Here is a 27083-nt window from a genome sequence, read left to right as displayed (position 1 = left end):
ATTTAAGTATGATGTTGATGAAGGCAATGATGAGATAATAGTAACCCAGGCAGTAGAGTTGATCATGAAGTTTAAAGAGGAGAGTGATAAGCTCATGAATGCTCTGTCATCTATGAACTTTAAATTGATGAAACAAGTACAGGATGATACTAGTGTGGATAAGATTGAAAAAATGATGGATGATTTTCTAGTGGAAGTTTCTATCTTGCAGTCACAAAAAAGAGCTAATTCACAGAGAGAAGTTAAGGCACAGAGAGAAGCTAATACGCAAAGAAGTACTAGCACCCAGCAGAGCTCAAGTACTGCTTTACAAAGTAGTTCTTGGATTGATTTGGCAAGAGCTGTGGCTTACAAGTTTGTTACATGGGGTTGGCTGTTTTGAAAGCTCGAGTTACAATACTATTACTACCACCATCACAGCATTGTTATGTTACAATCAAACAATTTTAAGATGTATGAGTCATGCTACAGATATGCAAATGAATAAGTAAACAGCTAGTTATGATTAATTCTTGGTTATGTTGATAATGTTCTCTTCAATCAGTGTTGTGTAGCAAGCTAATAATAAATTTGCACATACAGTACGTGTATTAGATATTACGTTTTATATCTCACCTGTACTGCTTGTTCTGGACCAATTTCCAGTAAAAACTGTAGTCCATTGACCCAAATCTTGTAGTCTTCTGAAGACAAGGCTATCGCATTGATCACACTATTGTGGTCAAGATGTTTAACAAGTGATTTGATGATCACAAGGGTTACCGGTGAGTGGTCAAGATGGTAAAAGCATAGCGATGTTTCACAACTGGATCAAAATCTTTCCTACCCTGTACTAAAGGGCTAACCGAAGATCGTACATTTAGTAATTTGTCTGGAGGAAGACGATAAAATGTAGCATACCTCTTTACTAATATATGGTTACCTGATTTAATATCTTTATCAGCTGGCTCAGCTGATTTGGCCCAACAGAGCTATAATAGAACATTTGAGAGTACTACCATATTTGTGGCCGGATTTGCGAAAAAGAATTTTCCGTACACTCCAATTCTATGAACTTGGAAGATCTCAAAAACATAATTATTAACCTGAAAATTTGCCATCCACCAAGCTATGTTGGTGCTCACAACTGACCAAATTTCAAGTCAATATCCTTTTCCAATCTGAAGGTGTGAGTCATTAAACTCAGTAAATTGAATGCGTGCGGAAGACCCTTTCCGGTCACAATTGGGTAAGTGTACAGTACCTTCTGTTTGTCTATCAATACAGTAAAAAATCTCTTGTGCATTGGTCCCTTGCCATCTTCAGTAAACTTGTACATCCAACAACCGACAGACAAGTTCTATGATTTGTGATTGTTATAACTACACTAGGTCACTTCACTGTACTATGTTACCTTCAACAGAGTAGCTCTGGCCTCAGACAAATTTTGCTCACTAGTATTTATTGCTACCTGTGACAGTAATGTGACATTACTTGACTACAGTAAAAATTGTTGCTGAACATACTGGAGACTGTCCTTGTTGTTGGGCACTAGTAAAGGTAAATTGTCCTTGATCAGTTCTAGTGTGGTAAAACACTCTAATAGAACACACACATAATAGTGACTTATACTGACCCAACTTCTCCACTTTGTTGTGCATTTGATAACAAAAGTGCACAATAATTGAATTGCTTCTCCATAGCATAGTCTAATGGAGTGCGATTAGTCACATCTTTGATGTTGGGGTTAGCTGGTACAACAATAATTATTTAACAAGCGCTGGTGATCGATAGTGTAAAGTAATATTACCTTCAGCAGCCAAAAGTGCCTTAATCACATCAGGATTGTCACACACAACTGCCCAGTGTAATGGAGTACGCCTGTATAATGTATACAATTATACCTAGTAAAAGTTGATTGTTTAATTTGAGTGTTTTCTTTGTAAAGTGCATCTTTGTCATTTTGCATTTAACAAATTCAATTTACCCTTGCTTGTCAAAATCTTGTACACTGGTTGGTCTAATACTTCTAATGATATTAACTTCCTTAGCACATCCCTGCAGTACACACATTACAACACTGTCTGACTGTTTACTAACCTCATCTGCTGCTACATGCATCACAGTTCTACCCTTGTTGTCCTGATATTTGGTAGCTTCAATACTGATCAACTCCTACAGGTCACTGACAGTCATTTTAACTAGTGAAGTATCAAGCTCACCTTCAGTGTTCCTGTTTCGTGTTTGTGTATTGCCCAGTGGATGGCACACATTCCATCTATATCTGCTAGTGTTGTGTCTGTGTAGTGTGTAACATTTTATAACGTAGTTTAAAACTTGACATAACGACCTGCTCCATTTTGTTTCAACACTTGTATGTGTTCTGGTCTGGCATGGAAGGCTGCCCACATCAGAGAAGTCATCAGACTACTGTCTCGTACATTAACATCTAATTCTGCCACCTATAGAGATATAACAGTTGATGTTAGAGTATATACACTAGGTATTATGTTTTTGAACAACCATATCTATATATGTGTGTGTCTTGTATATTGTGCCTAATATAGTTATATACATTCCAAGTAACACCAACGAACACACACACACACATACACACTGCACATAATAAGCGTACAGGTGTACATGTAAATGTTTATGAAAAGCAAAGTAGTGTAAACAATGAAAATTTGGAGAGACCCACTGTAGAGCCACTACAATTGCAATTGGTTGATAACTTTACTTCAATTTTGCTAACAACTTAATCTTGCCAAACTTTGTTGTCACAAAGTCACAAAGTCCAAGCTTCCATTTTTTCCTTACTGACCTTGTCAAGTAGCAGCTGGGTACATCTTGGATCAGAATTATTAGTCACCCAATGAAGAGGATATCTCCCATTATTATCCTATGACATGAACTCATATTATACACAAACACATAAGGGGATCACATGACATACTGGAATCATCCCATCAGCTCCAAGGCTGAGCAATAGTGCCAACATTTCATAGGATCCATTATAGGAGACATGATGTAATGGAGTACTACCATCTATATACAATATTTAGGGCTTTATTATCACACAAGAGTATTGTATATACATTTACCATTTGACACAATGTCGATGTCAGCTCCAGCATCTATTAACATTTTCACACAAGCAAAATGCTCGTTGTGGATGGCGTGCATCAGTGGAGTACGTCCCTCACTGTCTCTCACATCAATACTCCCTCTCACCCTAGCCTGGTCATCACCATCAGGGTTTAGTTCCGATATGAGTTGTGCCAGTTTCTTCTTGTCTCCAGTGGATGCCATGTAATGTATTGGCTGCATGTCATATGAACTACCAGCTGGGAAACTGTGGTCTGAAACTACTGCAGTATCTGAGACAGGCTTGATAGATATCAACTGTATTGCCTCTTTTGGAGGTGGCTTTTGGTTATATGTCCTAGGATCATGTGTGGACATTGGGATTTCAGGTTCTTCGGGAATGATGTGACTGTCTGTTTCATCAACTGAAGGACTAGTGACTACTTCTGACTCCAATTTGGGTTTAACAGAATGTTGATGATTGACTTCATCATGATCAGTCACTGGTAAACTATAGCCCTGATGATCCTCTGAAATAAGGTTGGTGTTAGTGGGAGTTGATGTGCCGATATTACTAGAATCAAATTGATGGTGTGATGGTTTCACCTTAACAATTGCACTGTACACAGGCTCATTCTTAGCTAGTAACACAGTATAGAATACACACACTACTACACAATGTAATTACACTAACTTTTTAGTGATTCATGACCGGTTTCAGATACTGAAGCATTGTCAGTTACAGCACTTGTGTTAGTGATGACAGTGGATGAACCAATCTGCGGCTCATACGTATCTAGTTTAATACCATTAGTGGCAGTAGAAGTTTCCATCAATGGAGACTCCAGTGATGGTTTTGAGTCTGTGTTCTTATTAGACACATCAAGGGGTGCCACTTTGTTGAATTTCTTTCTAAGTGGTGAGTGTGGTCGCTTGGGAGAAGAAGGCTGATCTTGATGTGATAGAACTTCTTTTAGTAAATCTACAAATCCACAGTGGTATTTAAAAGCGGTATAGTTAGAATCTTTTAAAGGGACAAAATATTAAAATTTTGTGACTGTTGCAACTGAATAGTATTAGAAAGTTTTACACAATTTAAATTACTGAATGTTTGATTCATTTGCCTTGATCTTTCAATACTTTGCTTCCCCCTTAAAAGTTCTAGCTATACTAGAATTACCAGAACTTCCAGAAGATGATCCTCCCATGTTGTCATTGTCATCAGGTACTTCTGTGTTTAAAGAATAAAATGTTCATCAGCCTGCAGTTATGAATTCAAATGACAACCTTTTGAATGCTCCAGCCAAGCTGCAGTGGGAGTGTCACTACGTTCAGAAGGTAGTTGCTCTTGCAGGGGTGGACTTTCACTTGTTTCCATGGGGACATCCTGTAATCAGCCAGTTTAACTCACATTCTGTGTACCCTTACAAAATGATCAATACTAACGTACATCTTTCAAAACAGACATGTCTTCTTGATTCTCTTCTGATTGTAGTTGTCTGTACAAATCTTCTTTTGATTCTGAAGGTACTACTCCTGGTGGAATAGCTAGTTTGTTTTCCTCCATCGTCAGATTCCTGAAAAAAAGTGGTGACGAAAAGGTAACAAAAAACGAAAAAAAAAACTTCCTTCGAGCCGGAGTCGAACCAGCGACCTATGGATTACTATACCACTACAGTCCACCGCTCTACCAACTGAGCTATCGAAGGATACAGTAATCGAATGGTTTTCAGAACCCTTTTGTTCTTCCCTAACCATTTTACGGTAATTCCCCTACGCCCTCTGGCAATTGTTGTGGTACAAAAAAACACTCACGTATTTTACAATGACAGTCCACGGCGTTTAAAAGAGTTGATTAGGCTGATTCACAGTGACACTAGTAGTTGAATCAACTTCACGCCTGCCCAAACGCACAACGGAGACGTGCCCCACCCATTTCGGTTTTGCAAAACAGCAATGGTCAATACTTAACCACTCAGTATATTACACCGTATAACATCGTAGTTCCGTCAATTTATAAACTGTAAGAGTTGATGAACAAATTATTGTACAATGCAATGTAAAAATTGTTTGTTGCTTCTTTTTAAAGTCACAGCAGATCATGGTCAACCAAGACAATCACCATTTCATGACTTTCGCTTTTGAAACGGGTTCTCCCAAACTCTCATACCTGCAGCAACACAATAGTAACAGCAGTAAATAGTACACTGCATGAAAATTTTGGCTAACAAAGCTTTAACAAACTTAATGAATCTACATAGGTGAATTTTTCAATGTAAAAGCAATACTTTCTAATGGGACCATGTGTATGAGAAAAACTTGATAATGACAAGGCCTTATTACTGTTACGGCGTGCACTAGCTAAGTTTGGGACCTACTTAACATGTCAAATACAGAATTGTCATGAAGTTATGATTTCAGGGGTTAACACTAGGTTTACAGATAGGACCATGGACAAGTGTCCTGATTATCAAGGTGTTGAGGTGTACTGATTTCAGGAATCTAAATGCACTAATACAAATTGGACCACAAACAATTTCAAAGTGTCCATACTTCAAGGTGTTGGGCTCCACTTTAGAGCATACACTCTAATAGAAGACATACTTTGAATGAGTAGTACACTGGATATACACTGATTCAGGAACATACCTCCAGGTTGGGTCTCTTCTAGACTGTGCTTGTCACGGATCACCTTCTGCTTCTCTCCTAAGAATAAAAACAATTTCATACATCTTCTTGGGATACCCATCATACCATAGCCACCCTGTACCATAGCAATACACAAGTAATAGGCAGATATGCAGAGGAGGCTGGTAACGCATCATACAGTGTATAGTGCAACCAAACAAGGCACTTGGTATTGGTATCAACAAAAGCCATACAATGTATTGGGGTGGTTAACAAGAACTCTGGAAGGTGTGATGAGTGCATTTACACAACTCAATACAATACTCAGTATTAACATTGAGATGTTGGGGTTGAATGGACATTGCTTTCCTTTGAGATCACAGGATGTCATGGCTGGCATAATATGCTCACAATGCAACTAGATGGTAAGTCAAGTGCTTGTGATCAGATTCCTGGACTCAGCATGTATATAATTTTGCAAGTCAGATCCTTCCATCGCTAAGGTACCAGTGCTTCAGTTTATAAAAATGTACAACAGTAACAACAACAACAACATTGAAGTGACCTACTACATGAAGTGACCTACTTCATAATGTACATTTGCAAATCCTTCATTACAGGCAGCATCATGAAAATAATAACTAAGTGGATACTTTGTAAGAATATTAAAACTGTCCGTTTGCTTTTCATTAGTCAATTTTCAAGACTGCACGTAGGATTTAGTTGGCCCTCCTATGGGGCATTTATTCTGTGAATGCTATCCCACTAGCGACCTTTAATTTGACAGTGTAGTATTTGCTTAGCTACTTCACCATGAACTCATTCACAATGAGTTGCATGGACCTTATCCGTAATTACGTCATAATTGACAAAATGGCGCAAAGAGTGGGGGTACTTCGCAGCGTATTCATCAAAACAGACTTTATTTATGACTTTGTGGACACGGAGCCATCAGATAATGAAGGTAAAAGACTAGTTAGCATGGATTGGTGGTACAAAATAATTCACCATGTGAAAGCAGACCTAAATTTTGCTATCAATATAAAACAACGCTAATTCGTCTTCTAAGTAAATATGTATGCCTCACCTAGCCCCTCACTGCACAGCATAAACGTTATCATAGCGAAACGCCATCTCTCCCAATGGCTCACTGTACAAAGTACCCCTACTCTGTCGGCCATTTTTATGTTGTGACATAATTACGGATAAGGTCCATTAGAACTTGTATAAAAATCTCTACACAATATATATAAGTTGATATATGAATGAGCTGAGTTCTTTTGGTGTACATTACAAATAAAAGTGTGCAGTGATGAAGTAGCCAAAATATTTAGTGTCGCTACTTGTTCTTGCATATAATTCTAAAGTAAGTACTTAGTGAAACCAGTACAGCCCTAATAAACTCTCTCCTAATTGCAACACGGAGATTTAATATATAGAAGGTAGCAGCAACAAGTAAGTAGGCACTTACTGAACATCTGTCAAACATCCCATAGTAGAGCAACAGTTTCATATTAATTTCACCACCTCAGTCCAGGACATTATGTAGGTGCATTAGGCCAGGCAAACTTGATTACATCCAAAATGAAAATTATGATTATTATATAAGCAGGATCGAGGGCAGGTTATCTGTTACAGCTGGTGCAAAAAGTCTCATATTACTTAACAGGTAAGTAAAATGTACGAAGTTGCTATTGTTCTGGCAGCCAGAAATATTTTTCCAGGGCTATGTTCCGGTAGTCCACTAGATTTCTCTCACTATCAAATACATACATGATCTAGGGGTTGACACGCGTCTAGTATATAGTATGCCCCCAGTATTAAACTTTAGGGGTAGTTTGCCTCGTGTCTTGTACTTTATGGCACGCGACAAGTAGTCCACAGGCAAATGTAAGGTTAGGGTCGGGTTCAGTTTTGGTTTTTTCTTCACCTTTGTCTTTAATGTATAAAAGTTACTCCACTCGGACATATATAAGGTAGAAACTGGGTAGCTGGGAGCCATGTAGCACAGTGGCTACGACTCTGGGCTCACACACCGGAGGTCCTGGGTTTGATTCTCAGTCGAGTATTTTGTTGTTGTTTTTTTGTTTGAGGACCCTTTTTTGTCTAAGTTTCATTTTTATTCACGTGACTGCTGGAACAATAGCAACAGCGTAAAATATAACCATTAGCTTTTAGAATGCTACAACTAGTAAAACAGCTGATATTCTAAACAACATAGTATAGCCTCAAATGTGTGAAATCTGTGCAATGTATAAGAGCGAGTTAAACTAGCCATGCACACACACTAGCTATATGCACTGAGACATATTTTACTGACTGTAAACTTCAGGGTAGAGCTTGGGATGCAGGTAGATCGGTATTAGAACGATTCCAATTGCTGAAAATAGTCCACCAACTATCACAATGTTTCTAAAGTTACCTCGAACCCGTCCTTTCCTGATCATTGCAATATTCCTAATTAACGCATATTGTTCTATTTGTTGCACACTTGAAAACAAGTGCTATGTCGGCAGCCAGCCTTCCTCCGTCAGCTGTGGGGTCATCTACGGCGAGGTTATACCTTATAAACCAGAAGAAGTAAGAAATATCTTGAAATATTATAACCCGCGCTATTCGATATAAATGTAGTAAACAAGATGCGAGTTCTTATCGTTGTCAAAAGTGTCTACAATATGGACACTTCACATACCAGTGTACGGGTAAGAGGAAATACCTGTACAGACCGTCCAGAACTAAACAGATGAGCAAGAAAAGGAAACAAGAAGAAAGCGAACAGTGAGAGAGGATGTGCATGATATGTAGTAATTGTATGTTTACTACCATTATAATGTAGGCAAGCAATACGCGCAGCAATGGCGAAAGCAGAGAAAAATTCAAAACAGAAAAAACGGTAAGAGATTCGCGTGGTAAAACTGGACAGTTACACGATATAACTTCACTTGTAGAGCCAAGAAATATTCAAGCAGCAGTAGCAGCAGCAGTAGTAGTGAAGATGAAGACAATGATAGTGAAGAAAGCACTAGTGGGACTAGTGATTCTGATAGTGATGGGACCAGTTCTAGTAGTGACAGTAGTAGCTCGACTGATTCATCATCAAGTGATTCTCAGTCTTAAAATTGTCAATATGTATACATACAATTACACTAATAATACACCAAATTGTGCAGTGACCCCACTGGGACTATTAGAAGGGTTTACAAATCAATTAGCTATAATGTTTAACTGTATTCTTATAAGGAACATTTCTTGCCGACTCTTGTCCACAAATTTGCTGATAATAGGTTCACTCCATTGCTCTTTTTGAGCACCAGACTGGAATCACTTAGGCTGAACAGTGAAGGACTTAGTAACATCAACTCATTGCCCACAACGGTTGGTATTACAACACTTTCCGTAGAGAAGTTTCCAGCTATGCTCAGTTTTGTGAATGTAGTTGAAGTTTTATAACCTGTCGAGTGTAGGTCAACTCCACAACTTGTTCTGTCATTACACTTCACCAGACTACAGATAGCGTATGCTAAGTTGTTGTGTGGGTTTTCATCCTCCTTCATCACAGCAGCAGTAAACGCATACACATCATCTTCAGTACTATCTAGTTTGTAATCTAATTCACAGGTTATTGCAATATTCAAGTCGTCATTTCTGTAAGACACCTTGACGTAGCCACTGGGTTCTGTCAGTACATGATTGGTATAGTTTATGTATGCAGTTTTCATAAGAATATCACTAACATTTGCAATTACTCCATTTACTACAGGCAAAGGTTCACTCAGTGGCTCAAGTGGTACATCAGCAATTGAAAGTGCACCAAATGGTTCATTAAATGTGGCTCCAGTGAGGTAATAACTTAGAGGATACCCGGCTGAATATATTCCACTGCCAGTTGCATAAAAATCACCAGCATTTTTCTTGATGTTGTGTTGATTGGCACCTAGAAAGTTCACACCGGTTCTCCATGACCAACCTTGTTGCAGATGGGCAGATATGTAAAATGGATACAGACTGCCCCAAAATGTTGGAAATATTATATTCTTCATACCCTTCTGAATGAGGTCAAAAGGGGGGTCACAAAAAAGGATATCATAGCATGTGAAGATCCCAAATATTCCAAAGGAGGTTTGGAATGTTACCACTTCTAAACTTGGTGGGAAGTCCAGAGACCAAGCTTCAGCATCAAATAAGTGCGTCTTGTGGTATTTTGTCAGCAGTTTACCATCAGCACCAAGTACAATGTCAGTGTTATACTGGTAATGTCCATTTTGTGGACAGCTAGGATCTGAATCAGATGTACATGGTTGTGTATCCCCAACATTAGCTATTAAAACCATCTCATATTGCCGTGCCATACAGCTGAGTTTGTGTAGCACAGGTCTGTCCTGATATTTATTGTTTAGACAAGGGTTGACCCCCTCTGAAGGATCTGGGATTTGCTCCATGTAAGGATAGCGGGTTATTTTAGTGGCAAATTTAGCCCCCGTGACTCCATCCTCTGGGAACACGATAATCTGTACCCCGTGTGTGTGCGCTTCTTTGACGAACCCTTCAAACGATTCTACGTTCTTCATCATGGCATCTTGAGCCTCTTGCTTGCTACAAGGGATCAGACTAAGTGGCCTCGTGTAGGGCTTGAATTCGACTACTGCCGCTCTGTAAGAAGAGGCGTCTGATTTTCGGACATCGCGAATAATAATCACAGTAACTAGAAATATTAGAACTGACAAAAATTTCCACCTTCCCATGATAAACTCGAGCTAACTTCTCATAGAAAAACAGGTCAGCAGATCAGCTTCGCACGCCGCACCTGGAGATCACCTTAGATAGCGGGGTGGGCTATTGACCTTCCAAATTTTTTTAGTATACTGAGCGGATCGAGATACTCTAATAAAGCAGTCACTCTAATAAAGCAGTCACAGTATTAGAGCAGTAGTGAGCTATGTAAGGATTTTTATGTCCTTTATCAACGATAATTATTTGGTCAGTTGGTCAGCTGGCTGTGCCCGAGGCTGTGCCAAACCTTTTCAGTTTCAGTTTTTTTTTGTCTCATTAGAACATGCATGTAGCTATGTATATATTGCCACATCACTGAACACTGAATAGCTATTATGAATTAGCTAAAGCTATTCATAAGTGTGATGTCATGTAACCTTCCTTTGGCATGTGAACAGTGCATGAATGTACACGGCATGCCTTTAATGATGCACTTGATAATGGTGCTACTATACTGCTTAGTATGTAGTACTGTTGATACAGATATGGTTGTAATCTTTGTTGGAAAGTTGTGCAGTTTGCTTGAGAGACACCCTGTTGCAGATGCATGTATGGATAGCATTTGGTACTGCATGGTATTAGGTTTAAACTTACTTAAACACATTAGCATCAGTACAGTTTGTAATGGGAAATCTTCTTCACTGCCTATTTTTCACTCTTTTACTGGTTGCAATACAACCTCCTCTTTTTTGGCAAAGAAATCACCATGGAAATCATTTCCTGATGTCATTGGTGCATTTCTCTACATGGCCTCTCACCCACATTCTTCAATGACTACAGACAGTAACCACTTCAAGCTATTGGAACGTTGCTGTATTGTCATGTACGACAAGACTAGCAACTTAAAGTCAATTAATGAGGCCCATGCAAAGAGAGTTATTTTGTCAAAAAAAAAAAAAAAAACACAAGACAATGGAATCAATTCCACCAACCCAAAATGCTTTACTGCAACACTGTAGACGAGTTGCCTACCAAGCTGGCATTTGGGTCACCATGCAGTGACATTGCTCATGTAAGTCTACCAAATCCAGCAGACTTTGGCTGGAAATTAACTGAAGAAAATAAGTGGTCTCCTGTTTGGATTACCCTTCCGGTGGCCTCAAAAGCCTGTACACAGTTGGTGAAATGTGGCTGTAAGAGTTCAAGAGATTGTGGAGGAAGATGTGTGTGTAAGAAGGCACAGTGGAAATGCACTGAGCTATGCAGCTGTAATTGTGATAAGTAGAATTAACGTTTTAAGTATAGGTACGACTGCATTATTAGAGTGTTTTGTAAAATATTTCTCATTTATTTCTTTATAAATGTTTCTCTGTTCATCAGTATATCTTTAAGTCATAGCACTATAGTAGTAACTGAATTAACAGATAAAATCCTAAAATGTGTATTGAATTTTAGACAAAACCATTGAAAATGATTTCTGGTACACTTTGTTTGGATTTTAACATGAATTGTGGATATGTTTGAAAGCCGTTTATGCATATTGGGTGTACTATAAACTATCACAAGTAACAAACAGATAGAGGAGATTGCATTTTCTCAGCAATATAAGACACTCGTACTCTAATAGAGATAATGAATTCATATTTCTGTGATTGCAACAATATTTGGAGGTGGCTCCTACCCCAAAATTAATATTTGTCACCAGAAGAACACACTGTGAAAGTTTGGAGCTTTTGTCCACTCAGTTCCCATTTTGGAACTACGCAAGTTACACACTATACAGGCCACTCCAAGTCATACCTTAGTTTCTGGTCACTCCCTAGCTAACAAATGGATGCAGGCAAACGGATGATCAGGACTATAGAATCTTACATATACCCAGTAATGTACACTGTGATGACACACTGCAAAATAGTATTATTTGCTCAATTAGCGGAAAATTCATGTTGGATTTCAAGCTTAACTAACAGCATTAGTTATACTAATTCTGCAAAAGTGTACAAAGAAATTAATTGTTGATGGATCATGGCTAGCTACACAGCTCATGAGCACGATATAGCTAAGCACTAGAGGAAATGTCTTGCCCATGTGTAGCTTTCTGAGTGAAATGCCTCAATAACTTTGTCAGGAAAGTATTACTAGCTAGGTTGTTCAAATGATTCAAAATGAAATTATACACCTCAGAAACTCTTCATTCAAATGCGTAGTCTTAGCCTACTATGTACTTTTATTCAGTAAACCTTGAGAAAAGCAACTGTCAAAACTGTGAGTCCTTGAGTACTCCAGGCTAGTGTTTTTCAGTGATCATGTGGGAAAGTTGAAGTTTGAGATCACTGAATGTTACCAGCTTTCCATACCAGTGTTCAGTGATAAGAAAGTCAGTCACTAGACTAATCATTAGATTGTTAGGAAAGTTAAAGCTATGGCCTATCTGTTACTATTAGGTTAATGTTACTCAAGTTACTATGGTTACTGGTAACAGAAGCATTAATAACAATTATATAATCAAGGACAAAACTAGTCAGAAACATTTTATTAGAGTGGCAAACTGGGTAGTATGATTGCTCTATTAGAATCCCTGACTGCTCTATTAGAGTATCTCGATCTTTTGCAGTAAAAGATCAGTGTCTTGCTGGGTCATGTGCACTTAAGCACCTGTAATATTAATAATAGTCCTCATAAACTGGGTTCAAGGTCTTCCATGCAGGTGGGTGACCAGACACCAAAGTTAGATTTGGTGTGACCTTTTGCAAATTTTGACATCGCTGATAAATTCATTAGAAAAATATTCACATACAAGCAGAGTCACAAATCACGATGGGGTTGGCTTTTTTTCACCCCTTCTAGGTATTTGTCCCGTTTCACTTTAGGATATTTAGCTCAAAGATTTTCGCTTAGGCTCCTAGGCTATGGGTAAACACCTCGAACAGGCTCTGCCTTCTGTGTACACCCTCCAGTGCCTAACTGGTAAAGTAGATAATAACAATAACAACAAAAACAAATGAAACAGTACTGAGGAGTTTGTTACATGACTTGGAATTGACTAGACACCCCGGTGTATGGAGTTATTTTCTCTAATACGTTCTTGTGGTTGCCAAAGTGTTGGATACGGTAGGTCCCAGTCAGTGCACTTGATGGGATGTCCCACTCAACTGTAGCTAAACTTTCACCTGTTATCTCAGACGTATGCTTCCACCGGAATCTACACCATTTGATAAATTAGGAGTACATTTTATTGGGGACATACCTCGTCTCCCAAGAAGCATCAGTGTGTACTACTTTCCAGTCACTGTTAGTGCTTTTGTATTCCACTGTTAAAAATGTTTTCCCTGTCTGTTGGAAAGAATACAATATGTAGCACTATTTAAATTTCTTTTCTTACCATCAAACCATTTCGTGGGTGACCAGCATAAAATGACACTACCACAGTTGAATTCTACAAACATGTCATTTTATTAAACTCATAATGAAAGTGATGATAGCTTACTCCACGAGCGTATGATGGTTTGACATCTTTTTCTACTTCACCAAATTTCTTTCCAATTGGTACACTATCGTATAAGACACGTGGGACCAGGGACCATTGCTTGCTGAGATCATTGGGTGGCTCAGGACCTTTATCAACTGACTGACCCTAAAGAAATGAGTTATGAAGAATACTTTTGCTATGTTTTGGATCTACTTGACATGGTCACTGTAATGAGGTGGTCCACCTTAGCTATGTTTGGGACCTAGTTGACATGGTCACTGTAAAGAAGTGGCCTTGTTAATGATGTGGCCATTAAATGTGAATTAAAGTACAATATTTTTAGCCCAACTTGGTATTGTAATCACATACCTTGGCTATAGCTACAGCAAGTTTGTTGAACTCCTGAATGTAAGCCACTAGTGTATATGGCCCATATATGGTGGAGGCACCCTCGTATCTTTGAACACTATACTCTTCAGGAGTAGTGATGTAGTCAGCATAAGTGTTAGCTAGTCCAGCAATCACCACTTCAATGTCACCAGTAACTCCGTTCTGTTGTAGAGTCTGTCAACAAAGTGAAAACATACAATTTAACTTGGTCAATGGAATATATCCCATTATCTGAACACTTGTGTGCCTGGTTAATCACAAAAAGTGGTCAAATAACATTAAACCCATTCATTCATACACTGTATAGAGCTCTTTTCAACTACTCTAATAGAGCATACACCTGTTCAGATAATAAAGTAGTGCTGAACGAATAGCAATTTTTACTATTTGAATAGTTGTGAACAAAATGACCAAACATTCGATTACTTAGCTTATACTTCTATTGAATAAGTACTGAAACCTTTTGTTATGGAGCAAGGCAAATAAGAGCTATTTCTATCTTTTTTATAATAGAATTTTACAGCACAGATACATCACTTCATTCACAATCTTAAGTTTCAAGGCGGTTTTTCCATCTGAATATAGTGTACCAACTGCTAACAATTATTTGAATAGTGTGTTAAAAAATCGAATGGTATCATGCCGACTGAATAGTAAAGTAATGGAATAATCGTTTCAGCACTATAATAAAGGGTCCAATGTGGTCCATACTATTAGAGTCCTGTTCAGCTATTTTCTACTCTAGCAGTAAGTACCATTTGTATTAAAGCTCAAATTGAATGGTCATTTGCAATTTTGCAAAAGTTCAGATTAGAGAGGATGCCACTTCACGCCATACATGAATAATATTTAAGTACCTTTTTGACATTATCTCTTAATCTTCTACCAGCCATTGTGCTGCAGGACAACACAGTAACACTATTGCACAGTGAACCTTTCTCCATACCTAAACTCTCCTGGCACACCCAATATGAACAGTTGTCCAATCCTCAGTATTTGTACTGGTACGATGGCTGCTGCCCACTGGTAAGGGACTGTCATGTCGCCTATGTCCAGCAAGATCGGCTTAGGGTGGTGACACTCTATCTGATCCTTGCCGGGCTTATGCAACCGATTTCGTACTATGTTCCAGAACGTATGCCCGGTTCCATTGTCTCCTGCATACAAATACAGAAATAAAGCATGACATTCTGAAATCTGGACACCTTGATAATCAGGACACTTGTCAATAGTCCCATTTGTACTAGTGTACACACATTTAGACCTCTGAAATCAGGACACCTCACTAATAAGGACACCTTGATAATCAGGACACTTGTCTATGGTCCCATTAAGGGCTCCACTATAGATACATACAGCAAAGGAATGCAGTTGATACAAACCTTGCTCGAAATTAAATGCTCCCGGACCATCAACAGTGCCTGCAGCGAAACTGTAACCCATAGCTGGAGGGCATGTCTTCACCTGAAAACATATAAACAAAACCAGTAGTATAGTTAAGAAAATACAATGTGCAATGTCAAAGACTGCTGCATCATTGACAGTAGACTGATTGTTCTAATAGAGTATTATGGTTTGCACTGGGACAGAATTGATTGTTCTATTAGATACTTTAGTGTAAACCTTTTGCTATGACTAATTAGCAAGCTAATCAACAAGTTAAAAGCACTGTTGAAACACAGCACCATACATCAGAAATCTTGCTCAGCATAATTTACTAGCAATTCCATACAAAACACTGCTCAAACATGGCACAAGCTGTACCCAATCATACATCAAAGTAGCTGAATAAAATATCTGCCATATTAGTAACTTGTATAATATAGCTAAGGAACAGTTTCAACAAAGACTGAAATTAAACTTCATGGTAATAGTGTAACTGTACAAGAGGGAACTTATATGATTCATGTACTTAAATCAACCACCTGCTCAGGTTTAATTGTGAATGTTTCTACTTACTTCTGTGCCATTTTCAAGTTTCACCATCACTTTAGTCATGTCCACATAACTGTGTTTGAAATCCACTGGACCTGACACTGGATTGGATGCATTCTCAAACAAGGTCTGCAATAGTGACAAACGACATCACAATACACACCCATGACACAATCAAACACATGCATCACGCATGTTTACACGCACACGTACACGCAATAACACATGTGTACACTCATGCAAGTATGCTCACACACGCACGCTCACACACACACACACAACACGCATGCACACACACTACACTATACACACTCAGGGAGTACACACTTTGCCAAAGTAGTACTGGTTCTCTGCTATGATCCTAGTACTGTCTACCATGTCTTTGCCAGGACCTGAGGCTATACACTTCTCATTCTAATAATACAATAAATTGCAGTAACAATGCTTACACAACTGTCTAAGAACACAAATGCTTACATACTTAGGAAAGTTCACCCATATAACACTGGAACCTGTTAATGTGGACAACACTTGAGAACACCTACATAATCCAGACACTTAGTTACGGTCCAAAATATCCCCTAGGTACATAAACCGAGCTGGAAAATCAGGACACTGTAGGTTGGTCCCAACATGTACCTGTTACACAGGTTCCACTGTACACACAATAACAGTATTAAATTCAGTGTAACACAGAGAAAGACATGTTGTCAGATTGTCCTGTGTACACTAAGGACAAAGTTTACAGGTCTATCATCTCAATACAATTGTACCTCTGAAAGAGGATAACCTCATTATAACTGTAATAGTGTGTGCATGCATACACACAAACAATAGCTGGTCCCAAGGAATATACATATTACAATAAAAAAGAACGTACTACAGTTAGCTCACCCGTCCATTACAAGTACTGGTCTTATAATCACAGGGTTTTCCAGTATCAATACAGATTGGTCCCTTTGTGTTAGGAGATACGTCACCCTCATTACTTTGTGAATGAGCAGCCACAAACTCTCCCTACCATTTATACCAGTAAAACAGGTTTTTGATACACAGTGAAACCTGTCTGTTTCAGTCACCAAAATATAAATTCCTGACTGTATTAAACAGGTGGCTACTCTAGGCAAATATACACAAATGACACATTGCGGAATTTAAGTTTGATAGGGTGACCTTATTACACAGGTTTCACTGTAGAAGAAGTTGGTGTTAGCTACCTGTCCAGGGAGCTGCCCCTTATTATAGCTCATTTCGGTCAGCAGTGAGGCATACCCCTTGTTATCAGCACTGATCAATCCATTAGTATTGTTCATACTGGTACAATGAACTGCAAACCAGCTGTATGGGGTGGAGAAGGATAACTGTTAACTCTACAAATTGTAATGAAACAGTTATCAGTACATCATCAATACCCAATGTGAAAAAGACTGTTCAGAATACATCAAGAGACACATGCATGTTCCATTACAGTGTTTGAATGGAGCTCCTCTGTATGTAACCTATTATTGTCCAAACCATTATCTAACACTACCACATTGTACAACTGTATGGTAGTGATGTGCTAAGAACAGAAAAGAGCCATTTATGTGACAATATAGTTATACTATAGACGCACAAATGAACATTAAACTGCTTCAAGAAATAATCTAGGGCAGTAAACTGTAATAGGTATCCTAGGGAGGCTTATCTCAGAATTATACTGTCACAATATTATCTAAAGGTGATAATAACAGAGCTGGTGTGTCATACCTGATCATTCCAAGAGGGTTCTTAGAGCTATCGATCATCTTTAATACAAACATCGTGTGGTCAACATTGGCATCATAGCTAGAGAGATGTTGGAAGATCGGAAAAAAAGATATAACACTACTCACTTTCCCTTGTCTGGATTTTGTTCATAGGCATATGGGCTGCGGTTGATGCTAGCATTAGTCAGACTGCCCACACTGGTTAACAATGTGGCTTGCTTCATATTGTGATGAGCTACAGTAGCACCAAGCAATACTACAGTTAACATACTCAATGTCTAAAACATTAATACTTGCTCTTTCTCACTAGTGGTTTCACTACTAATCCCACATGAAACCAGAAGCCCTTAGGCACTATGAAGCTCTACATAATTGGGATACAACTTAGCAACTTAGTATCCGAACACCTTCATGTGACCAAGTTGCTAATGTGAAGCCAGTTACTCTACCAGCTCTCAGTATCCTAGCAACAGTGCCACTGATGTCACCAGTGACTATAACACTGAGACCAATCACAACACCAGCTCATTTCTACATGTTTGAAGTTTACATAATTTCTCATTCCCAATACCACACGACAATATCTCACAGAAATCTGTTAGAGAGTCTTGACGTATTTGGATAACAGGGGTTAGCTATAGAAACTTGGTGTGAACTATGTACGAATGTTGTAAGGTAAGTACCTTTTCATTTTGTGCCTCAAAATACTTTGAATAATTGTGAAGTGATTCAGCAACTCAAACAACTTTCCTCAATTTTGATGACAACTAAATTTGTTTTGAGAGAGAATTTTCATTATACGTATTCACTAGTGACCAATAATCGGTTGAATTATCGCTAACAGTCGATGTTAGCTAATTTTACAAGTATCGGTATCAGTTACGGAGCGGAAATAATTTGCCGATTAATCAATCATTAATGATGGCAATGAACAGGTGAAAGTAAACGGTGAATGCGGTACAACATTTATTTGCTGTAACTGTTTTAAAACTGTTTAGGCGTGCTTGTTAGCAAAAGTATGACTGCAAGGCTATAGCAGGCTGTGTATATTTATTGTCCTCCCACACAATTAGCTAGTTGATCACTCTACAAATCCCACTAACAACACTGTTGGATAAGCTGTCTAAAGGAGTCCACATCAGATCGAGGACTTACCAAGTTTAATGCTCTCCACTATTCCATCCACGACCACATCAAGACTCTGCTTCACAAAACCCAGTGAGGTGACCTCATACAGTACATACTGCCAGTATCCTCCAGGACCAGAATGTGTGTGTATACCACTAATACACACATTGTCCTCAGTGTAGGTAGTCCCATAGAGAGCCTTCAACCTCTTCACCACCTGATAGTGAAATAATACTGAGTAACACACCAATGATTTAGTTGAAGTCTGGTATTTGGTTATTTCGTTACCTTCGTGATTTACTAGGAATGTACAAAGGTTGTATGGCAGGGACTAGAGTCTTGACAATGAAAATGGAGCTAAAAAATCCACACCAGGTGGTGACTTCATCCCAGACAACTTGTAGTCTAGTAAATTTTAATAAAGTTTTGATGAAGAAGTGTATTTACAGTATGTTAGAGTGGATACGAGTCATATGACTGGTGTTGCTAAAGTATTATGAATATATGTAACTGTGAGATTAACCCGTTAATGGCCACTGCCAGCCATATGGCGGCATGGCATCATAACTCAGTCATAGAATAAACTTTAGCCTTGCTATAACTTGTAAAACATGTTTCATAGCAAGATGCACTAGTACTGAAATGGAAATGTCCATCGAGGTCCTGTGTTAGATCCTTCCTAGACTAGTGCAAGTTTTCTATGTAATAGCATAAAGTGTAACCTTTTATAATAGGTGAATTAAATCGTTCTTTGAATTGATAACTAGTAGCTGATAACAGAGAAAGTGTTATACATCAATGGAGACAGGTAAAGTTGACAGTTGGTCCAGATGTGGCATGGTGGACGCGAGTGCAGATATGCATGCACAATAGCAGAAATGGGATAAATCACGAAGAAATCACCCATGGAATGGATTGCACTGTAAGTAAACTGCATAGAATAGTTCTTTGGAGTGTGATACACCATAGTAAATAGTTAGTTGGGATTCCATTGTTTGTTCGGGCTGATTTTTACCGAAGCTTAGAGTTTGTTGTTTGATAATTTGTGGTTACTGTTATGTAAACAAAAACAACACAGTCGACATCCTTAGTATATAGCGAGTATTTAGATATATGGTTACTAAGTGGTTCTATGTATTGGATGGTTAATATGATGCGATTTGGCAATTCGGCTAGTGATCTCGGAGAATTTGGCCATCAATGGGTTAAGTTAAGTGTACTTGGTCCCCTGTGCAACCCCTGGATATGTGGGAATTATATCAGACCCATAACATTCATGATCAAAACTGCTGAGTACATCATATGACTTAACTGTCATGTGTTGCTAAGATGTGCCATGTGCACGGGAAAAGCCATTGAAGTGGAGTAGCCAGATAACTAAAGGTCAACTGTGTTGCAGAAATAATAAACAGTAAGGCGAGTCATTCTTAGTTAGCCTTTCAGCAAGACACTTTAAATTCAAGGCATTGAGGAACACATTAAATTTTGTCTGTCACTGTAGGACATTTTTCGGTCTTCACCAGCACAACTACAGGTAGATGACTGCATCATTTTGCGTGCAAGCAAAAAGTTTAACACAACAGCCTAGCAGACAAACATTGGTACTGGAGTGTCACCCATTGTGCTGTATACAGGGTGTACCGTAGGGCAAGAAATTTTCATGGTAATTTTGCGGGTTGCAGAAATGTGGCAATTTTTGCGGAAATTTTTTTGTGTGGTTTAGATGTCGATCTCCATACAACTTCTACATCAGTACAAATATTTAATTGTTGTGGATAGATGTCCACGAAATCCATGAAAATCTGTATCCCACGAAAATTTCTTACCCTACGGTATAATTCTAATGATACACATTTGTTGCACTGACTTTCTTGGCCACACAAACATACACATGTACAAGCACACACAAAAAGTATCAAACTGAAGCTTTCAGGGATCATAGAATTTCCAATTCCCCTAATCAGCAATGAAATATGCAACCAGGGAGCCCTGCATGGTGTTTGACAAGCATTTTAAAAGACGATTTACCTCAAGTTTCATTATCTGAGTGGTCATACAAACATCAATATTGACGAACACTACTCTCTCGCTACTGGACGACTCAGCAAATATAAACGCTCTGCTCCATTGTCTCAAGTGAATGCCATTCGATATCTGAGAAGGGTTAGCATAGCCCATCTGTAGCGATAGCACCAAGTTATTTTAAAATCATTTGTACACGTCCCATACATACCATGTTAATCCCAGCCGCTGGTCCTGTAATATCATAGCGACCCACCCCGACATAGTAAGACTCTGACACGCTAGCAAGAACAAATATTGCAAGGAGATAGCGTATCGCCATCCTTCAACTCGAGTCTCGACTCAACTCGCTACGCCGCACGTGACAACGTAAACGGAAAATACACGATAAGATTACTGAAAATGATAGTAACCATGGATACCACAGCAATTTCATGCACTACAAAAATGTGATAGAAAATATACAATATCAGCTGCAGTTTTATGAACGTTAATTTTCTGTTAATAAACTTGGAACTGTCTCGACACACCAGAGTAAGAAAGTATCCTGGATCCAAAGAAATTGACACGTTTGCGGTGTCCAAAGTGTTTAATACGGTAAGTTCCCTTAGCTGCGTTGCTAGGAATATCCCACTCTATTTCAACTCTGCTTTGTCCAAGTGCGACTAAAGTACGAACCCACCGAAACCTGTAAAGTAACAACACAATTATATTCTATTGAGCATGACCACAGTTAGGATACCAACCTTGTCTCCCAAGATGCATCAGTGTACAGCACTTCCCAGGCACCATTCAATTTTTTCTTTTGTACTTCCAGGAATGTTTTCCCTGTCTACAACATGCTTACATACACTAGTCCATTATTTCGCTACACGACCTAGCTTACCATGAAGTTATTTCTTGGGTGGCCAGCCCAAAATGACACAAAGACAGTTGACTAAATGAAAAAAAAAGAGTTCACATTAAAATAATCATGATATGTATGTAGGACATGGGGTACACAGTTTGTTTACTAAAAGGCTGGAGAGTATAAACAAAGACGCATTTATTTGACAGGCACATATCATGATACCCATTCTAATCCAGTCATGTTCAAATCTTGGGTTAAGCTTATAGATCTTATTAAGCAATAATTTTCAGTACTCCTTTTTAGTGACTACATTACACCTGTGGTTGTGCACGAATGACACTTTTGGGGAGGTGGCTGGTTTAGGTAGGTGATCTTGTGAATTGGCTTTATAGCATTTTGTCACACTCACCCCTCGACTGTAGCTTGAATGAGCATTAGATATGACATCACCAAAACTTGTTAGGAAGGGAACACCATCTAACACCACTGGAGTTACCAGTGATATCTGCTCATCAAGATAGTTGGGTGGTGATGGGCCAGGACTGACTGGAACACCCTACAAGAACACCACATACTGTAAATGAATGTAGCACTGTGCGTATACTCTACACACTGCTACTACTACTACTACTACTACTACTGCACAAACACACATTACACTATGCTACGCTACACACGCACGCACCTGGGCTAATGCTGCTGCAAGCTTGTTAAATTCCTGTATAAAGGCAGATAGAGTGTGTGGCCCATATATTGTGGAGGCACCCTCATATCTTTGGACATTGTATTCTTCAATAGTAGTAATGTAGTCAACATAAGTATTAGCTAATGCTGAAATAACCACATGGATATCTCCAGTGACTCCATTATCCCTCAGTGTCTGCAATAACAAGTAGACAAACAGTATTACATTATTGTAATGTTAAACTGTAAAGATACAGTGAAACCTGTGTAATATGGACACCTAGTAAAAGTGTCCTGATTATCAAGGTGCCCGATCTTCATAAGGAATACTTTGGGACCTTAACTCTAAATTATGTAGGACAACGTGTATTCATCTTCAAGCATCCTCGATCCACATAACAGGCTTCACAATATGCATAAATATTAGCACAAACCTTTTTAACACTGTTAATGAGTCTCCTGCCAGCCATTGTACTACAAAGGTGACAAGAACTACTAACATTGCTCTAAGACTAAATAACTTACGTAAACTCTCCTGGTGCAGCCAAAACATACAACTGTCCAACTCGTACAATTTGTACAGGTACAATTGATGGTTGCCATTCATAAGGTATATCCACCCCTCCAGTGTTGAGCAGAATGGGCTTTGGGGCATGACATTCTTCTTGCTGTGGGGTTGGGGCACTAAGTAAACCTCGGACTAAATCCCAAAATGCGTTCGTGCCTGTGTCCGCTGTATGAGCAAAACATTAGCAACAGATACAACAATACCCAGCAGTACCCAACCTTGACTGAAACCTAAAGTTCCTGGTCCATCAGTGGTACCAGCTGCAAAACTCCTACCCATGGCAGGAGGACAGGTTTTGACCTAAAATATTACACTAGATTTGATGTGGTGGTGTGAGATTGTTTCATACTTGTGTACCATCCTCCAAATTCACTGTTAGACTAGTCATGTCTACGTAGGCGTGTCTGGAATCGACTGGTCCTGACAGAGAGTTGGATGCATTTCCAAGCAGCGTCTGTGTGATGATAATGTGAGTTGTGTGTAGTAGGTTAGTTGTTGAGCATACCCTGGCAAAGTAGTATTGATTCTCTCCAATAATTCTTGTGCTGTCTACCATGTCCACACCAGGACCAAATGCTATACACAACTCAGCCTGTATATGTAGGGGAACAAGATGTATATAGGTACACTATACTTATGCACAGCATTACACACAACACACACAGAGTAAATCAATTACTCATTGTCCTTTCCTATGTGGATATCTCGTGTGGGGGTTGGAGCAGAGATCAATTCTCTGGAAGATTGATCCTTGGACAAGCGGGTGTGATATAGCCTCCTTATCTCTAGGCCAGGTGAGGTGACCCCCAGGAGGGTGAATAGGTAAAGGTCAATAGTGGGAATCCAGATCATGATCAGGAAGCTAATCTGCAGAAGCAAAGGCTTCTGCACTAAAGCATGACATATGTGTGCAGGATGTAAGCCCTGCAAAGCCAATGTGAGGGAACTCTTGACCTTTCCTAGGTTCCATCATGCAGAGATGCTGCCATTAGCCACACCACCAGCATGTATACACACCACACAAACACACACACACACACACACACATATACACACACCTCTCCATTACAAGTACTGGTCTCATAATCACAGGGGAGACCAGTGTCAATACATCTTGCACCAGCAGTGTTAGGGGAGACATCTCCAGAATGACTCTGAGGAAATGCAGCCACAAACGAACCCTAAAATGATCAACAAAATGATCACACCACATAACAGACCATAAACAAACTCAGGAAATACCTTTCCAGGCAGTGCTCCATTGTTCATATGCTGCTCCATAAGGTAGGAAGCATACCCCTTATTATCACCGCTGATTAAATCATTAGTGTTGTTCATACTTGTGGTATGGACAGGAAACCAGCTGTAAAGGAAATATCAGTTATCAGCCACACCAGATTTGGTTCTGCTCTGACTATCATCAGTGGCCTAAAGTGGTCACCACTGCTTGACAATGACCAAAACTACAACTTTGGACTAAATAAAATATATCACTGTTGTGCTTGTGCACAACTTGAAATATCTGTACTTTAGTACTCAATTTGGTGACTACTCAGGACAGAACCCTGGATTGTTGGACTATGACATCAAACCTTATTGAGCCAAGAGGTTGATTTGTTTCACTGACTAACTTCAACAAGAACATAGTGTAGTCAACATCAGTTGGGTAACTATGGTAAGTGATAAACAGTAAACAGGTCAATATCCTGCCTTTTCAGCAATTTAGCTCACTCATTTTTGTCCAAATTCTGCTCATAAGCAAAGGGACTTCTGTTGATGCTAGAATTTGTGAGGCTTCCTGAGCTAGTTAACAGTGACCCCTTCTTCATGTTGTTGTGTGCTATATACACAGAAATAAGAATAATGGCCATGTCAAGTAGGTCCCAAAATTAGCTAAAGTGTACTTCATGACCTCATTAATAAGGCCACCTCACTATAGTGACCATCTCAAGTAGGCCACCTCATTATTGAGACCACATCTTTGTTGGTCCAATTACTGAGGTATTTTGACAACAAATAATGACCTACCAATCTTAATGCTCTCCACCACTCCATCCACAATCACATCAAGGCTCTCCTTCACAAACCCCAATGAGGTGACCTCAAACAGAACATACTGCCAATACCCTCCAGGACCAGAATGTGTGTGTGTGCCACTGAGCAACACATTGTCATCAGTGTACAGGTTACCATATGTGGCTTGTAAGTTTCTCACAACCTGTAAAAGTGAGTGTATATTACATGTGGATGTTTGTTGTGTGTTCACCTCTATCTTCATGATCTGGCTTGCAGCCTGAGTGTCCAAAGTTACCAGGACAACTCGTGGACCGGACAAACTGTTAGCAATTATGAATGTTCTGCACCACAACCTGAAGTGTATCCCAGCTGTGACTTGGTCTAAGCTTGCATAACCCATCTGTATAGGTGAGAGACAGAATCGTGTACATATTTTATACTACCTTGAAGCACACACACACACACATGCACGCATGCACCACACACACAAACACACACACACACACAAAAGTAAAGTCTTTGGCTACCATGCTACCACAGCCAGTGAACTAGCACCGGGACACCTGTGCACTACTCTGGTACTATGAGTCAGTGCAGACAAATCCTCCTGGGGCAGGACTAGTAACCTGCAGGAGGATGTACCTGTCTCATAGATGAGGATGAGTGTAACATGAACAACACTACATTCAGTACATTGATCACACCACACATACATAATACACCTTAGAAGTACACTACAAATAAACACACACACATATTTACTTACCATGTTAATCTCAGCAGCTGGTCCTGTAATGTCATATTGACTAACTCCAATGTAGTAGCAATGACCAGTGACTACCAGAGCCACCAGAACAGTTGTAAGCAACAAAAGGTACTTCATCACTGAATTAACATTGTGGTGGTCTGTGTGTTGCTTTTATACCCATCCACAAAAACTGACAACTGTCATTATGACCTAATCAGATCCTTTTAGCAGATGTGTTGACAGGAAGTAAGCACCCAGTCATGTGATGAAGGTGTAGACTTTTTGGGAAACAGCATATTTGTCTTTGTTACGACAAATTATGGTTCCAGCTGTCACATGCCATGGCAACAGAACAGCAAGTAAGAGCACAGATGGCTGCTACTGTGAGAATCACTAACGTGTTCTGTGCATCTCTTTTCTCCTACAGACAGATGACATATGAAGTGGGTCACATACTCACTCAATATAGCTTCAAAAGGTGAAATGCATCTCTGAAAAATGTTTCTGTGTTGTCAAAAACATGATAACATAATAACTAAACCATGTTAGGCCATGCATAGTAAATTATATGTTTCTGGTCCTACAGATCCCCCAAAATTCACCAGGTGACCAGGCTTGTTTTTCTTTGCAACTTTTTGACTACATTTGACATAGCAGCAGTACAAATAACATTAGTGCATCTATATAAGAAAAGAGTGACCTTCAACAGGTATAAATTATTGTATGGTGATTGTGCAATTCATTCAGCAAAAAAAAAATGACCAGGAAGGGAACCAGAAACATATAATTAACTTTTCGTGGCCTGACAAGAAAAATGATGCAAAACAATGCGATAGCATGTCTAAAATGAAGTAAGCTATTTTTCAATATTCGTGGAATTTGGTATATCAGTATAACATGTACAATTAGCAATTGATGTTTGGAGTGAAGAGACCACAATCACTTAATGACATGTAGTAAAGGACAAATGCTATCTATATACACCACCAATTTTGTTATTAGATAGTTTGTTGTGGCCTATAACTTACCGTTACAACTGACTTTTGGTTAGAACTGCTGTGGCAATACTATTGTGAATTTCAATACTATCAGTTATAATAGGATGGATTTCATCAAAAGCC

At 39.1% G+C, this 27083-nt stretch overlaps 5 protein-coding genes and 1 non-coding gene across 7 annotated transcripts; 1 reads left to right on the top strand and 5 right to left on the bottom strand.

Moving 5' to 3' along the window:
- Positions 1 to 386: 386 nt before the first annotated feature.
- Positions 387 to 8209, bottom strand: LOC136237818 (ankyrin repeat, PH and SEC7 domain containing protein secG-like). 2 transcript variants are annotated; one of them, XM_066028033.1, is made up of 23 exons: positions 8015 to 8209; positions 5716 to 5772; positions 4822 to 5236; positions 4517 to 4765; positions 4354 to 4453; positions 4247 to 4297; positions 3761 to 4048; positions 3084 to 3707; positions 2936 to 3027; positions 2804 to 2881; positions 2330 to 2441; positions 2202 to 2278; positions 2080 to 2154; positions 1967 to 2037; positions 1790 to 1860; positions 1616 to 1730; positions 1506 to 1560; positions 1394 to 1450; positions 1244 to 1339; positions 923 to 971; positions 763 to 871; positions 616 to 712; positions 387 to 558 (listed from the first exon to the last, which is right to left on the bottom strand). In XM_066028033.1, the coding sequence occupies exons 4-23, from the start codon at positions 4631 to 4633 to the stop codon at positions 541 to 543; spliced, it is 2352 nt and encodes a 783-aa protein (XP_065884105.1). In that variant the 5' UTR covers positions 4634 to 4765; positions 4822 to 5236; positions 5716 to 5772; positions 8015 to 8209; the 3' UTR covers positions 387 to 540. The 2 variants fall into 2 exon arrangements, with proteins under 2 accessions (XP_065884105.1, XP_065884104.1); XM_066028032.1 differs by having other exon boundaries at positions 4517 to 4643; positions 4882 to 5236; positions 8015 to 8208.
- Positions 4693 to 4775, bottom strand: Trnay-gua (transfer RNA tyrosine (anticodon GUA)). Its single transcript is given in 2 exon segments — positions 4693 to 4728; positions 4739 to 4775. It is a non-coding gene; the product is annotated as a tRNA-Tyr (tRNA).
- LOC136237820 (zinc finger CCHC domain-containing protein 10-like) lies at positions 8126 to 8876 on the top strand. Its single transcript, XM_066028035.1, has 4 exons — positions 8126 to 8274; positions 8326 to 8472; positions 8531 to 8587; positions 8643 to 8876. Exons 1-4 carry the CDS (start codon positions 8201 to 8203, stop codon positions 8809 to 8811), a joined length of 447 nt encoding a protein of 148 aa, XP_065884107.1. The 5' UTR covers positions 8126 to 8200; the 3' UTR covers positions 8812 to 8876.
- Positions 8771 to 10524, bottom strand: LOC136237819 (pantetheinase-like). Its single transcript, XM_066028034.1, has one exon. It carries the CDS (start codon positions 10434 to 10436, stop codon positions 8928 to 8930), a length of 1509 nt encoding a protein of 502 aa, XP_065884106.1. The 5' UTR covers positions 10437 to 10524; the 3' UTR covers positions 8771 to 8927.
- A 2848-nt stretch (positions 10525 to 13372) lies between these two features.
- LOC136237817 (uncharacterized) lies at positions 13373 to 21477 on the bottom strand. Its single transcript, XM_066028030.1, has 17 exons — positions 21308 to 21477; positions 21103 to 21252; positions 19102 to 19291; positions 18073 to 18181; positions 17948 to 18025; positions 17416 to 17536; positions 17093 to 17215; positions 16526 to 16612; positions 16223 to 16327; positions 15646 to 15727; positions 15210 to 15420; positions 15121 to 15160; positions 14243 to 14437; positions 13892 to 14038; positions 13787 to 13840; positions 13652 to 13737; positions 13373 to 13606 (listed from the first exon to the last, which is right to left on the bottom strand). The coding sequence occupies exons 1-17, from the start codon at positions 21416 to 21418 to the stop codon at positions 13429 to 13431; spliced, it is 2067 nt and encodes a 688-aa protein (XP_065884102.1). The 5' UTR covers positions 21419 to 21477; the 3' UTR covers positions 13373 to 13428.
- Positions 21478 to 21489: 12 nt separating this feature from the next.
- Positions 21490 to 26136, bottom strand: LOC136237816 (uncharacterized). Its single transcript, XM_066028029.1, has 17 exons — positions 25981 to 26136; positions 25465 to 25614; positions 25227 to 25416; positions 24930 to 25038; positions 24791 to 24868; positions 24441 to 24561; positions 24257 to 24379; positions 23704 to 23790; positions 23548 to 23652; positions 23417 to 23498; positions 23156 to 23363; positions 23065 to 23104; positions 22632 to 22826; positions 22356 to 22502; positions 21983 to 22033; positions 21843 to 21928; positions 21490 to 21784 (listed from the first exon to the last, which is right to left on the bottom strand). Exons 1-17 carry the CDS (start codon positions 26095 to 26097, stop codon positions 21598 to 21600), a joined length of 2076 nt encoding a protein of 691 aa, XP_065884101.1. The 5' UTR covers positions 26098 to 26136; the 3' UTR covers positions 21490 to 21597.
- Between the last annotated feature and the right edge of the window lie 947 nt (positions 26137 to 27083).

The sequence above is a fragment of the Dysidea avara genome, chromosome 11 (assembly GCF_963678975.1).
Source record: "Dysidea avara chromosome 11, odDysAvar1.4, whole genome shotgun sequence".
NCBI lineage: Eukaryota > Metazoa > Porifera > Demospongiae > Dictyoceratida > Dysideidae > Dysidea > Dysidea avara.
This window is presented reverse-complemented; position numbering and strand designations above follow the sequence as displayed.

Excerpts from the sequence above, each read along its gene's own strand:
- LOC136237818 (XM_066028033.1), bottom strand. The coding sequence starts at position 4,633 with ATGGAGGAAAACAAACTAGCTATTCCACCAGGAGTAGTACCTTCAGAA. Across the intron at positions 4,454-4,516 it reads ACATGTCTGTTTTGAAAGAT|GATGTCCCCATGGAAACAAG; the intron begins GTACGTTAGTAT and ends GGCTGATTACAG. Across the intron at positions 1,340-1,393 it reads CCAGAGCTACTCTGTTGAAG|AACTTGTCTGTCGGTTGTTG; the intron begins GTAACATAGTAC and ends CACAAATCATAG.
- LOC136237820 (XM_066028035.1), top strand. The coding sequence starts at position 8,201 with ATGTCGGCAGCCAGCCTTCCTCCGTCAGCTGTGGGGTCATCTACGGCG. Across the intron at positions 8,275-8,325 it reads TACCTTATAAACCAGAAGAA|TAAACAAGATGCGAGTTCTT; the intron begins GTAAGAAATATC and ends ATATAAATGTAG. Across the intron at positions 8,473-8,530 it reads AAACAAGAAGAAAGCGAACA|GCAAGCAATACGCGCAGCAA; the intron begins GTGAGAGAGGAT and ends ATTATAATGTAG.
- LOC136237819 (XM_066028034.1), bottom strand. The coding sequence starts at position 10,436 with ATGGGAAGGTGGAAATTTTTGTCAGTTCTAATATTTCTAGTTACTGTG.
- LOC136237817 (XM_066028030.1), bottom strand. The coding sequence starts at position 21,418 with ATGGCGATACGCTATCTCCTTGCAATATTTGTTCTTGCTAGCGTGTCA. Across the intron at positions 18,026-18,072 it reads CAAAATCCAGACAAGGGAAA|CTATGATGCCAATGTTGACC; the intron begins GTGAGTAGTGTT and ends ACATCTCTCTAG. Across the intron at positions 13,738-13,786 it reads ACCCACGAAATGGTTTGATG|ACAGGGAAAACATTTTTAAC; the intron begins GTAAGAAAAGAA and ends TCTTTCCAACAG.
- LOC136237816 (XM_066028029.1), bottom strand. The coding sequence starts at position 26,097 with ATGAAGTACCTTTTGTTGCTTACAACTGTTCTGGTGGCTCTGGTAGTC. Across the intron at positions 25,615-25,980 it reads CAGCTGCTGAGATTAACATG|ATGGGTTATGCAAGCTTAGA; the intron begins GTAAGTAAATAT and ends TCACCTATACAG. Across the intron at positions 25,039-25,226 it reads GGTGGAGAGCATTAAGATTG|CACACAACAACATGAAGAAG; the intron begins GTAGGTCATTAT and ends CTGTGTATATAG.